The 12,580-nt window shown below is 39.8% G+C and overlaps 1 protein-coding gene across 4 annotated transcripts in view; it reads left to right on the top strand.

Annotated features, from left to right (window-relative positions):
- The window catches only part of LOC127622341 (protein furry homolog-like), a 163,094-nt gene that overhangs the window by 85,519 nt on the left and 64,995 nt on the right, over positions 1-12,580 (top strand). For all 4 annotated transcript variants that reach the window (XM_052096418.1, XM_052096417.1, XM_052096420.1 and 1 more), the window contains 7 exons: positions 7,542-7,749; positions 9,027-9,151; positions 10,776-10,833; positions 10,974-11,065; positions 11,824-11,996; positions 12,178-12,338; positions 12,416-12,526. In XM_052096418.1, the coding sequence (XP_051952378.1) occupies positions 7,542-7,749; positions 9,027-9,151; positions 10,776-10,833; positions 10,974-11,065; positions 11,824-11,996; positions 12,178-12,338; positions 12,416-12,526 (928 nt within the window). The remainder of the gene's footprint in view (positions 1-7,541; positions 7,750-9,026; positions 9,152-10,775; positions 10,834-10,973; positions 11,066-11,823; positions 11,997-12,177; positions 12,339-12,415; positions 12,527-12,580) is intronic.

Below are 12,580 nucleotides of genomic sequence, written 5' to 3'. Positions count from 1 at the left end.
GCCACCTATCTGCTAGTTGACAAAGTTGAAAAAATAAAAAATAAGTTTCTACAATTTGACAAAAGTAACTACAAATGTAGCAAATATATGCATACAAAATTTTACTCGTTTTCTCCTCCTGCAAAGTGGCCCAAAAATATTGAAGACTCATCTTGCAACCACTCATTTTGTCCAATAAAATAGTCTCTAGAATGAGAATGTCCTATCCTCTAATACCATCTACCTCTGACAAGCAATAGCAAGTAGCAAATAATTTTCATGTCTATGGTTCTAACTTAAGGTTACTCATGTAACCCCGTTTCTCTTATAACAGGAGTGAAGTATCTCACTATGGGAATTTGCCTCAGGCATATCCTACACGGGAAGCAATGACACCATGTCTGTCAGCTGACTGACCAATCACAGCAGTGATAAGGGGGCCCCACCTCCCTATATAAGACACCGCCACAGGTCTCTTCTTCATTCTCCGCATATTTCTTCTCCATGCAACTGCAAGGAAGGAAGTGTGGTGAGATACCTCACTCCTGTTATCAGAGAACCAGGGTTAGCGTGAGTAACCTAATGTTCTCTTTTAACATTAGTTCGGTATCTCACTATGGGATATAGCCAACTCCCGTATTGCATGTATGCTGTCCGAAGCACACCATCAACTGACTTCTAGTGTATGCAAAGTTAAACACTTATGCTTCACTGTGTTATTGTTGATTTGTGTGTATATTGTTACACATTGGCAGATTGACTACCTACCATGGACTGAATGAGCCAATAACGGCTCTGTAACATTCAGACAAAAAACTGTAAAATTGGACAAAAGTGAGGCGACGCCCAATTTGCTGCTGCACAAATGTCCTGGACTGAAATGCCTTAAACAGCGCCCACGAGGTAGCCATGCCTCTGGTAGAATGAGCTCTCAAGGCCTCTGAAGGTCACAACCCCGACTGTTATAACTTAATATGATAGCTTCCACTACCCAATGTGATATGGATCTGCCTTTAGGAGAATCAGCCCAAGAAACAAAAAGCTGATTAGTTTTCCTCAATACCTTAGTTCTCTCCATGTACAAATGTAGAGTATGAACTGGACACAGACATTTAAGCCATTCGTTCTCTGATGAGGAACATGGCTGTGGGTGAAAATCTTACAATAGAGCATGGAGTTGCTGACCCTGGGCACAAAGAAAGGCTGGATTAGTTTTAAGAGACACTCTCGACAAATCCACCGCAAAGCAAATTCAAGAGTGATGTACCGACAAAGCATGGAGTTCACTAACTTGCTTCGTGGTCATCGGAGCCAGTAGGAAAGCTGCCTTTAGCGAAAGGCGCTTCAATTCCATACTTCAAAAAGAGACTGAGGATGCGCGTTCAGAATCATGGACAGAATCATGGACTATCTCAGTCGCATCAATAGTCCCATTGGAATGACTGACACTGTCGAGGCCATCAGACCCAATAGGCGTAGACACGTCTGAATGAGACTTCCCCTCTCTGAAAAAGGGACAAATGTGGCTCAGAATCAATCCTATGCGTTACTCTGACAGAAACGCTCGATACAGATCGGAGTTCAATCTCTGTATATTATTTACTGCGAGGGCACCAATCTAATTTATTTTTAAACCTATGTTCTCTAAATGAGACACCAACGCTCTCTTATCTATTTTTGCTTGTTGCCGCGATGGAGCACAGAGCAGTAGATCGTCTAGGTAAGCTGACACTCTGAGCAGTGTTGTAGTACTCGAGATCGGTCTTGGTCTCGAGAACGCTTTTTGAAGGTCTTGGTCTTGTCTTGGTATTGACTGCATTTTTACTCTGTCTTGTCTCGGCCTCAAACACAGAGGACACAGGATTTTATTTCAAGACCAGTCAAGACCACAACTGCGGGGATATCACTAAATTGCCTGTGCATTGCCTGATTTATTTGTTAACATTATTACTGTGATTTGATGTAAAACTTCCGGCTTCAAATGCGAGCAATAATTTGACTTATTTCAAATTTGTTACTGTTAAATGCTGTCACCCCTCCACGCCCCCTTCACACACACTCTAAGTAAATGCGGGATACAGGAGAAGAAACTGTGGTTGTCTGAGAAATGTCAGCCACATCTTTTGTAACACAATCTGGCTACCTGTGTTTCCCAACCATTGTGCCCACTAGTGTGCCGTGAAATATTGTCAGGTGTGCCATGGAAAATTATTAGTTTATTCCTGGTATATTAGTGAAGGCATAGACTGTAGAAGAGATTTAAAGTTGCCAATTCAGTATATTTTCCTTTACAAAGTATTTTATGCAACCAGTTTAAATATTTTTTTTCATAACATAATTGTTCTAACAAACTCTAGTCCGCTGTCAAACGCAACTCACATGCCCACAATATGATGCTTCATCTTCACACTTGTAGTAAAAACATTCAGTCAGTGAACCGAATGAATGAATATAATACAACAGGTGTGTTGTTTTATTCAGACTAAACGCTGTTTATTTGTGCACAGCATAGTTACAGATGTTATGAACAGATGTGGCTTACTTGTCGCGTTTCTCTCATGAAACATGAGAAACTGTTACATACGATTACTAAAAGCAAATTCACAATGATTCGATGTGTAGATTCTTAGGTATTTTAATCTTCACAGAGCACGTTTGACATCTAAATCAGTGAATGGAAAACACACAGCAGTATGTAAATTCAGCAATGCTTAACTTTTATTGGCACTTAGAAAGGAAGCATAAAGAAAGGTAAGCTAATAATAAGTGATGCTAGCTAGCTAATGTTGGTAATCTGCATCTTGCTGCATTCCATTCAACTCGCAAAGTCTGATTTTCCAACTTCCTTCTGGAAAAAGTTAAATGGAATGCAACTTAAAGGTGTAATTACAACTTGGAAGTCGTGTGAAAATTTTAAATTCTGATTTCGCTGAGATGCAGGTGCATGACATCACACAATCTTGTCGGCATCCAGGAAGGTTTTATTAAATAATATCAATGAGTCAAAGTTCCTACATTACATGATTTAACATGTATTAGCTACCTATGTATTTACTGTTTTTTTGGGTGCTGGATTCAGTTGTTTGCCAGCTATTTGCCATCTAGCTAGGTGCGTAATTAGTTAACATATATTGAGGAATATAGCTAATGCAGTATTAACTTTGTGAGCGATTGAGGGATCAGGGCATGTAATGACAAATTATTGTTCCCAAGTTACATTTTTGCTTGTGATAAACTATGACGAGACAGGCCAAATAAAGCTATGTAGCTAATGTATATAAAGTAACGTTACATCAACGTTAGCTAATGTCAGCTCCGACATAAATGCTACACACCATGGTAACTCCCTCACTCCACAGAGAATGAAGACCTAGTAATGCGCCTCCACTTATATGAAACATTTTAATTTGAAATAGGCTGCTTTGCTTATGTTTGGCATTCTTTGTTCTATTTTCTAGATTTAGCTATGTGGTTAACAAATTACACACATTTATACAAGGCTTGTTGTTTGTTCAAAAACTATATTGTTTAAGAAAAGACAGAGAAAAATGAAGACTAAAGTATTGAAAAATGATTTGATATATTCTGTTCTTAATGATGGTTGCTAGGGGAAGAGTCATCCAGAAAACCTGATGCGATACTTACACAACCTTTTTATTGTTTTAGGTGGATTGTAAAACTTGGAAAATGAGTGTTGAATAAAGATGGTTAAGTTGATTTCAGTTCCTTAGTGTTTGTTAGTATTTGTTTGCTCATTGAAAACAAAGGAATTTTATTGTAAGTGTGTCATGCAGTGTGGGACTCGCACTGGTCTGGTCTGGTCTTGGTCTTGGTCTTGACCTGGTCTCGCACTGCTTTGGTCTTGACTTGGTCTCAGTTTAGGTGGTCTTGACTACAACACTGACTCTGAGACCTATTAAACTCAGCACCGTTAGCTCTGCTTCCACATGCTGAACGCTCTCGGTGTCCTCCTCTTGAGGAGGCTATTTCTTCCTTCAAAATCTGAGCTGACTCCCCCTCTGCTGTTGACATTAACACCTTGTTGAAGAGAGGTGGTTTTACAGTGAATTGTAGGCAATAACCCTGTTCTATTGTGAATAAAACCCAGGGGTGGACTGCATATGCACGCCAACTTTCTGTGTGAGTAGAGAGGGGCCCGCTGTAGCTCTTGCTCACTGATGGTGCTGTGGCACCATCTAGCAGCAGAGCTGGGGATTGTAGCTCTAAATTGGACATTATTTGGGAGCTTTCCTGGGTCCTGAATCCAGATTGCACACCTCTAAAATGTGTTGGGAACCTAGAACGTGATTGCTGCGGAGCTAGAGCAGTGACTTTTCTGGGAATGCAATTTTCAAGCGCCTCCCCATCTTTCCTCCTTGAAATGCACTGCTGTCACATCATAGAAACATAGCCCTGAAAAGGGCTTTCAGTTCCACCGGGCATCCAGGAAGTCCATCTTCTCTCTCTTTCAGACAAACCCGAAAAAATCAACCAAAGATTCGCCCATGACGTCGAGACCCATGCTGTGGCCGCAGCTCTGTTGGCTCCTCTTGACATGCACAGGTTGAGATACGCAATGACTCAGATCTACTCCCACAATGCTGCGTCTGGCACCCCAGCATCAATTTGCTGCCCCATCTCTTACATTAGCTCAGCCTTATACTCTGTGAGGAGCGAGTTGGCATTAAGAGCCTTATTGCTAAGGCTGAAGATCGGTATATCTTCTGATAAATGAAGACTGACAATCTCTTTGTCCATCCTGGCAATGATGGGGAGCGGACGAAATGGCCGCCCAATGATTGGGGTGGAGGTGATTGCCTCGACCGGAGGGGGGCTGGACATCCCTATATCATCCATCCCGTACACATCCAGCCTAGAGAAACCTTTTAACAGGCACTCTGTAAAAACTGCTTGACCCAAAATCTTTGCATCTCCATGACGCACACTGTGACGACAGGAATCGATTGTTTTACAGGGACAGCACAAGACGGCAGCCGTTTACCGTCATGCATGTCAGTCTATGCCCCCTGGCTCACCTGTTGCGACAGCCAGTCGATGGAGCATTTGGCTGCCGCCCGTCTACACATTTCAACCATGTCCAGCTATCCCTGGACAGGAGGGGAACACGTCCATTGTGCTGGCCCACCATCGTCCTCCAAAAGGCGATCATCATCGTTATCATCTTCCTCGTCTTTCCTGTCCCCCACCAAAGGGGCAGATTCAAAGAGGGGAGGCAGATCGGTAGAAACCTCCTCCAATTATTCGCCCCACCTGTGCTGTTCCTGTGGCTGGGTTGGGGGGTCTTTCTCCGCTGACGGCAGAGAAAAACAGGGATCCCCATTATTTGACGCCGCAACCTACATATTCCTTTCCAAAACTCACCATATGAACCGGGAACAGTGCGGGCAGCACTCTAGATTAGCGAGGGCAGCCTGCGCATGTCTGACACCGAGACAGATGATACAGAACTTGTAGTATGGAATGATATTCCGGACATTATTCAAAAGGAATTGCAAATTGTTTTGCAATTGCGTTTTCAATTTGTGGACGCATAAAATGTGACATAATCCAAACGCAATTGCAAATCGCGCATTACCGTTTGCATTTTCGTTTAAGCGAACGCACAGTGACTGCCAAATTTCAAATGGAAAAGCAAAGTCTGTTTGCAACTGTGTTTCCCATATCTTACGAGTTTTGGCCCTGTCATATTTAAATAGCAATTTCAATTACCACGTCTGCTTTTTCACTTTCTCAGCGTCGCGTATGTAGCCAGCCAAAACTCAAATGGAATACTAATTTCCTTAGTATTTCCATTTCCGATGCCTTACACGGAAACCTGTCAATCAGGGTCAAGGGTGGGATTATGCTATGGGGCGTGTTTGTCTTGGGAAGTGACGTCACTCACAGTCGACGGTCAAGAGGTGATGCCCTGAACAGACGCCGGTTTATCAAATCAAATCAAATCACTTTATTGTCACACTACCATGTACACAAGTGCAACAGTAGGTGAAATTCTTGTGTGCAGTTCCGAGCAACATAGCAGTCATGACAGTGACGAGACATATACCAATTACAATAAACAACATACTTACACAACACAATTTACATATCAAATGTACACATACTTACACAACACAATAATTATATACAATACACACAATATACAATACAATAAGTAGGAGTATATGAAATATATATATATATATATATGAAGTAGTATATTGAGGAGAATATGTTGACAGTCCAGTGTGAGATTATAGATGAATAAAGTGCAGTGCTAATTATTGATCGTGATAGACTGTGAGTGACATCACTTCCCAAGACAAACACGCCCCATAGCATAATCCCACCCTTGACCCTGATTGACAGGTTTCCTTGTAAGGCATCGGAAATGGAAATACTAAGGAATTAGTATTCCATTTGAGTTTTGGCTGGCTACATACGCGACGCTGAGAAAGTGAAAAAGCAGACGTGGTAATTGAAATTGCTATTTAAATATGACAGGGCCAAAACTCGTAAGATATGGGAAACACAGTTGCAAACGGACTTTGCTTTTCCATTTGAAATTTGGCAGTCACTGTGCGTTCGCTTAAACGAAAATGCAAACGGTATTGCGCGATTTGCAATTGCGTTTGGATTATGTCACATTTTATGCGTCCACAAATTGAAAACGCAATTGCAAATACAATTTGCAATTCCTTTTGAATAATGTCCGGAATATCATTCCATAGTTTAGGAATGCTAGGGCAAAATCATATATTCACACAGACAGGAGAGATCCTTTCCCTTTGCTAGACAGATGATACAGAACGGGTAGGAATCCTATGGCAAAATCATATATCCACACAGACAGGAGAGATCCTTTCCCTTTGCTACGCCGTTCGATGATCTCACAGTTGCCATTACAGAAACCTGAGCTCAAGAACACAGAGCCAGTTCACCACAATGTGACACTCAATTCTGTGTTAATCTGCAGATCTATCCTTAATGTGATCTGCCACAACACCATGACGTGCAGGAGAGGGTAGAAGCTATAACTACTTTAAACTACGTAAACCCACTTTGACATGCTGGTTTACACCCACCTCGACAGTGAATATATTTGCAAAAGAACAAATTTGCTCACTGCAACGTACCTGAACGACTCGTCTAACTAACGGTTTAGGAACTACTCCTTGTGAGTCCTGCTGAGGATAGCTTCCAATAAGCTTCACGGAGAAGAGAATGAGAATGAAGAAGAGACGGTGTCTTATATAGGGAGGTGGGTTTCCCTTATCAATGCTGTGATTGGCCTGTCAGTTGACAGACGTGGAGTCATTGCTTCCAGTGTTGGATATTCCTGATGCAAATACCCAGTGTGAGATACCAAACGAATGTTAGAAAGAGAACTTAAGTCTATTGGCTCGTTTTAAAAAGAATCTTGTTTCAATAGGAAATACTTGTACACAGAAATGTAAACTGGATTTAGTTTATATGTTCGATTATGTATTTTTAAATGCCAGATTATGTGATGTTCCTTCAATATGTATTGTAAATTGTGTGTGCCACCTTTGACCTTGCAGCAGCCCAATCAATGCTAAGAAGGTGAACAGCATGAGCAGCAGCAGTGACTCATACGTGGGGCTTTGGAGAAACTACCTGATCCTCTGCTGCAGTTCTGTCACCTCATCTTCATCATCCACTTCCTCTTCGGCCCCTAGCTCTGTCCGCTGCTCCCCGCCTGATACGCTGGCATCCACTCCAGACAGCATATATAGTTATGACTCAAAGGTAAGAGGTCATCACCCTATTGTCATAACACCCTACCATCTAATGTCAAATGCTGTAATTTGTATCATTAAAGAAATAGTTCACCCAAAGATTTTCATTCTCTTATCATTTACTCACCGTCATGCCATCCCAGATGTATATAACTTACCAGTACTTTATTCTGCTGAACACAAACTAATATTTTTAGAAGAATATCTGAGCTCTGTTGGTCCATTCAGTGTAAGTAAATGGTGGCCAGAATTTTGAAGCTAAAAAAACTAAACAAATAAAAGCAGCATAATAGTAATCCAGACTTCAGTGGTTAAATCCATATCTTCAGAAGTGATTTGATAGGCGTGGATGAGAAACAGATCAATATACAAGTCCTTTTTTACTATAAAATCTCTGTCTAGTAGGTGGCGATATGCACAAAGAATGAGAATTGCCAAAAACAAAATACGAATGTGAAAGGGAACGTGGATATTTATAGTAAAAAAGGACTTAAATATTGATCCGTTTCTAATCCACAGTTATCATATCGAGACTTATGGATTATTTTTATCCTACCTTTTATGTGCTTTTTGGACCTTAAACGTTCTTGCCATCAGTTGTATTGTGTGGACCTACAGAGCTGATATATTTTACTAAAAGTCTGAGTTTAGCAGAAGAAAGTCACACATATCTGCGATGGCATGAGGGTGAGTAACGACGAGATAACTTTTATTTTTGGTTAACTATACCTTTTTAAATTATGTTTTTAAAAGACCCAATTAAATAAATACTGTAGATTTTAGTCCATATCTGTGATCTATATGCTATTGTACTCCTAACCATTCACAAAACCCTTTTTAAGTACATATATGTATTTCAAATTTGGTCTTTCTCTTCCGGGAAATTGAACCAAAAATATTGATGACTCGTCTTGCTTTACGCAGATTTTTGTCCCAATCAAATGCTCTTTAGGATGAGCATGTCTCTCCCCCTAAAACTTCCTGCAACTTACTAGCAAGGATCAAATCAAGCTTCATGCCTGTGACTTAACTAAAGTCTATTGGCTATAAAAAAAAAAAGTGTTGAGGCCTTCGAAAAGTCCCACCCAAACGTTCTGTTTCTATTAGAAACATGTCACCACAGGAAAGAAAATGTATGGGGTCTTTTACATCTTAGAGTGCTGACTGTTTTTGTCCATTGCCAGATTTGGGAAATTACATTTTAAATTATTTGACTTGATAAATAATTTTTCTGTGAAATAAACAAATCTGTATGAATGTATCTATGTGTGTGTTTTATTTGAGCAGATTATTAGCGTTCCGTCCCCATCCTCCTTGTTCAAGCATGTGGTTCCAATGATGCGCTCTGAGAGCATGGACATTACTGAGTCTCTTGTCCTGGGGCTTGGCCGGACCAACCCCATTGCCTTCAGGTGCGTCTTTGTGTGTCTTTTCATTCTTTAGCAGGGTCTCTGTTGGTCTTAAAAAGATCTTAAAAAGTCTTGATTCGCCCTTCCGTAAAATAAGGCCTTAAAAAGGTCTTAAATCGGAGCAACAAGTCTTTAATTCATAAGGTCATGGCATTAAATGTTATATGAGGGATTGTTTTCTCGTTGCGGGATTGTTTTCTCGTTGAGTTTATGTAGGGTGACCAGACGTCCCTTTTTGAAGAGGTGTGTCCTGACAGTTCTCTAAACATTGTAATTATGTCCTGGTTTCAGCTGGTAGGCTCACAGATTATTTCTACTTACATTTGATTAACTCATTTTCCTTCTCGCTATTGTCTTTGGTATTGTTTGCAGAGAAGAGAAGCAATTTCGAAGCGTTGCACGTTGATATGACGATAATTTCATTCTAGTCTTTCTGCAAATCTGCTGAAATGCAATGACGTCATATGCTTGGCACGCTCTCTTTGTCATCCTGTCTGTCAGCACAAGTAGAAATGCTCCAATAAAAAAATTTGTTTTCAACAATGAGCTGAAAGAAACTGATCCATTTCTTCGTGCAGCACGTGAATATGTATTCTGTTATTTTAATTTCCCCAAGAGCACGGAGGTAAATCAGACAATGCCACATTTAGACAGCTACACTGCACTTTTTACGTAGTACTAGCACTTATATTTTCAGATGTGGGGGTTGTATTTTGAATTTTTGGTTACAATGTTGTGAATTTTTGTGAAGTCATTTCATAATTACACCTGCAATATGACATCATATGGATAGGATAGGCTACATGGAATTTGTACATTAAAAAAAACTAGTTAAATTGTGAAAAAATAAATCAAAAATAAAATATACTTTTTTCTCAAACAATATAGCCTATACAGTTAAGTGCAAAAGTTTGCATAACCCTTTTGTTTTTATATGTTTCCACACTCCTTTCAGAATGTATACAAATAGCCTATAAGAGATTATATTTTTTTATGTAGTTCTGCCCTTCAAAAGCTTCATAACACAAAATGTGCTCTTATTTACACAAATCATACTGTTCAAAAGTTTGTACCCCTTGGTTCTTCTTATGTTGCCTTCTTGAGCATCAATAATTGTTTGCACCTTTTGTAGTAGTTGTGTATTAGTCCATCAATTGTCATAATCTGGACCTTATATATAGCCACAATTGGGAAGAACTAAAATGTGCAGAAACCAAATAATTTTACTGTAGTTGGGGTTTTTTCTTCAGAAAAGTGTACATCTTCACTGCTCAGGACAAAGCAGGGATTCATGAACAATTATTACACAAACAGTCATTGATCATCAAGAAAGAAACCTATACATATTAGAAGCCAAGGGAATGTAAACTTCTAAACAGATTCATGTGTGTAAATTCAGTTACTATTTTGTCATGTGGAAAATATGGTCATAAAAACGGTCTTTAAAAAGTCTTATATTTTTAGCTTCATAAAACCTGCAGAAACCCAGTTTAATGTCTTAAGGCTTATTATTTTACGCAGATGTATTTGAGCATTTTAGAGTACTTTAATTTATCCTTATATTGTGTTTGTATATCTGTATGTTTGTGTGTGTAGTTGAGCTTTAACGCAATGGTATATGTTACAGAGAGCTGTTGGAGGAGTTAAACCCCATCATCAAAGAGGCGCTCGAGAGAAGGCCAGAGGTGAGTTGACCCTTGACCCCAATGTTGCACTTCAACTATGGGTCAGTGTGTGGCCTACCTGAAAAGTTACACGTTTATGCTCATCTATTCGCAATAAATTAACAGTTTCATAAATCCCGTCTTTTTTTTCGTTCATGCAGAACATGAAGCGACGCCGGCGTCGTGACGTTCTCCGAGTCCAGCTGGTCCGGATTTTTGAGCTACTGGCCGATTCTGGAGTCATAAGTCAGATGTAAGTCTCAAACACACATGACACCTCATTGTCTCGAACAAACACTGAAGGAACCCCACAGTCAAAGTAAAGCTGCTTAAACTTACACTGGAGCAGAATAAGGAATTCTAGATTGTTCCAAACATATTGATGTATGTCATGAAGATTCATGAATTTTTAGAGAGGTAACTTTGAGGTTACTCTTTACAATAGGGTTGTATATGCAGTTGTAAACATGAAATAACATTGAATCATACACTGGTGGCCAAAAGATTGGAATAATGTACAGATTTTGCTGTTTCGGAAGGAAATTTGTAAGTGCCATTCAACTGATCGCTAAGTATAGTCAGGACATTACAGATCTAAAAAACAGCACTATCACTATATGAAAAAAGTCATTTTTGATCAGTTAAATGCCACTTTGTTGAATAAAAGTACCAATTCCTTTCCATAAGAGCAAAATCTGTACATTATTCCAAACTTTTAGTCACAGGTGTAAATACAATTTTATTTTATTTTTTTAAGTTGCTTACATTAACATTAGTTAATGCATAATATACTGACAAATATTAGCATACTTTATTATAAAAAATTAAAATGAACCAAGATGAATAAATCCTGTTAAAATTGTTCATAGTTGCTTCATATAGTAATGCTATTATATTGATTAAAGTTGTGAAGTGTTACCAAACATTGTGGACAGAGCAGAGATGCACCCACATACCAATGTTTAATTGTTCGCAGTTTTAAGTAAAGCGGTTTGTGCATTTTGTGTGCAGTGCGAGTGGTGGTTTGGACGGTGAGTCTCACTCTCTGAACAGCACTCTATTGGAGTATGTGGATCTGACCCGACAGCTTCTGGAGGCAGAGAACGACAAAGACTCAGACACACTGAAAGACATCCGCTGTCACTTCAGTGCCTTGGTGGCTAACATCATACAGAATGTACCAGGTACACGCATGGAAGGCCTTTATGTTGTTTTGTTTTTTATTAAAGGTGGAGTGTGTAATTACTGTAGCACTAATGGCACGAAATGAAATTGCAAACATTTCCAATAGGTTTCTGTTGGAACACCCTGTATCACACAGTTCTTTTAATACAGGCGATCTCATGAATGTTTGTGTTTCTCCAGTGCACCAGAGGAGAAGTATCTTCCCTCAGCAATCTCTGAGACACAGTTTGTTCATGCTCTTCAGTCATTGGGCCGGACCCTTCAGCATCATGTTTACACCACTGGACCGATACAGCGACCGCAACATGCAGATCAACAGATACCAGTACTGCGCACTGAAGGTACACACAGCACACTTTTACACTTCACTTAAGACACATCATACAGTCTGAATTTGGAATGTAATGCGTTTCCACAGGCCATGTCTGCCGTACTGTGCTGTGGACCGGTTGCTGATAACGTTGGTCTGTCTCCTGATGGATATTTGTACAAATGGCTGGACAATATCCTAGACTCTCAAGACCGCAAGGTATCCGCACTTTATTTACAAACCCACAAATAGATTGAAGAGACTTTTACATAT

Source organism: Xyrauchen texanus, chromosome 28, assembly GCF_025860055.1.
Source record: "Xyrauchen texanus isolate HMW12.3.18 chromosome 28, RBS_HiC_50CHRs, whole genome shotgun sequence".
NCBI classification, from domain to species: domain Eukaryota; kingdom Metazoa; phylum Chordata; class Actinopteri; order Cypriniformes; family Catostomidae; genus Xyrauchen; species Xyrauchen texanus.
Note: the sequence above shows the minus strand (reverse complement) of the source record. Positions and strands in the feature narration are given on the sequence as shown.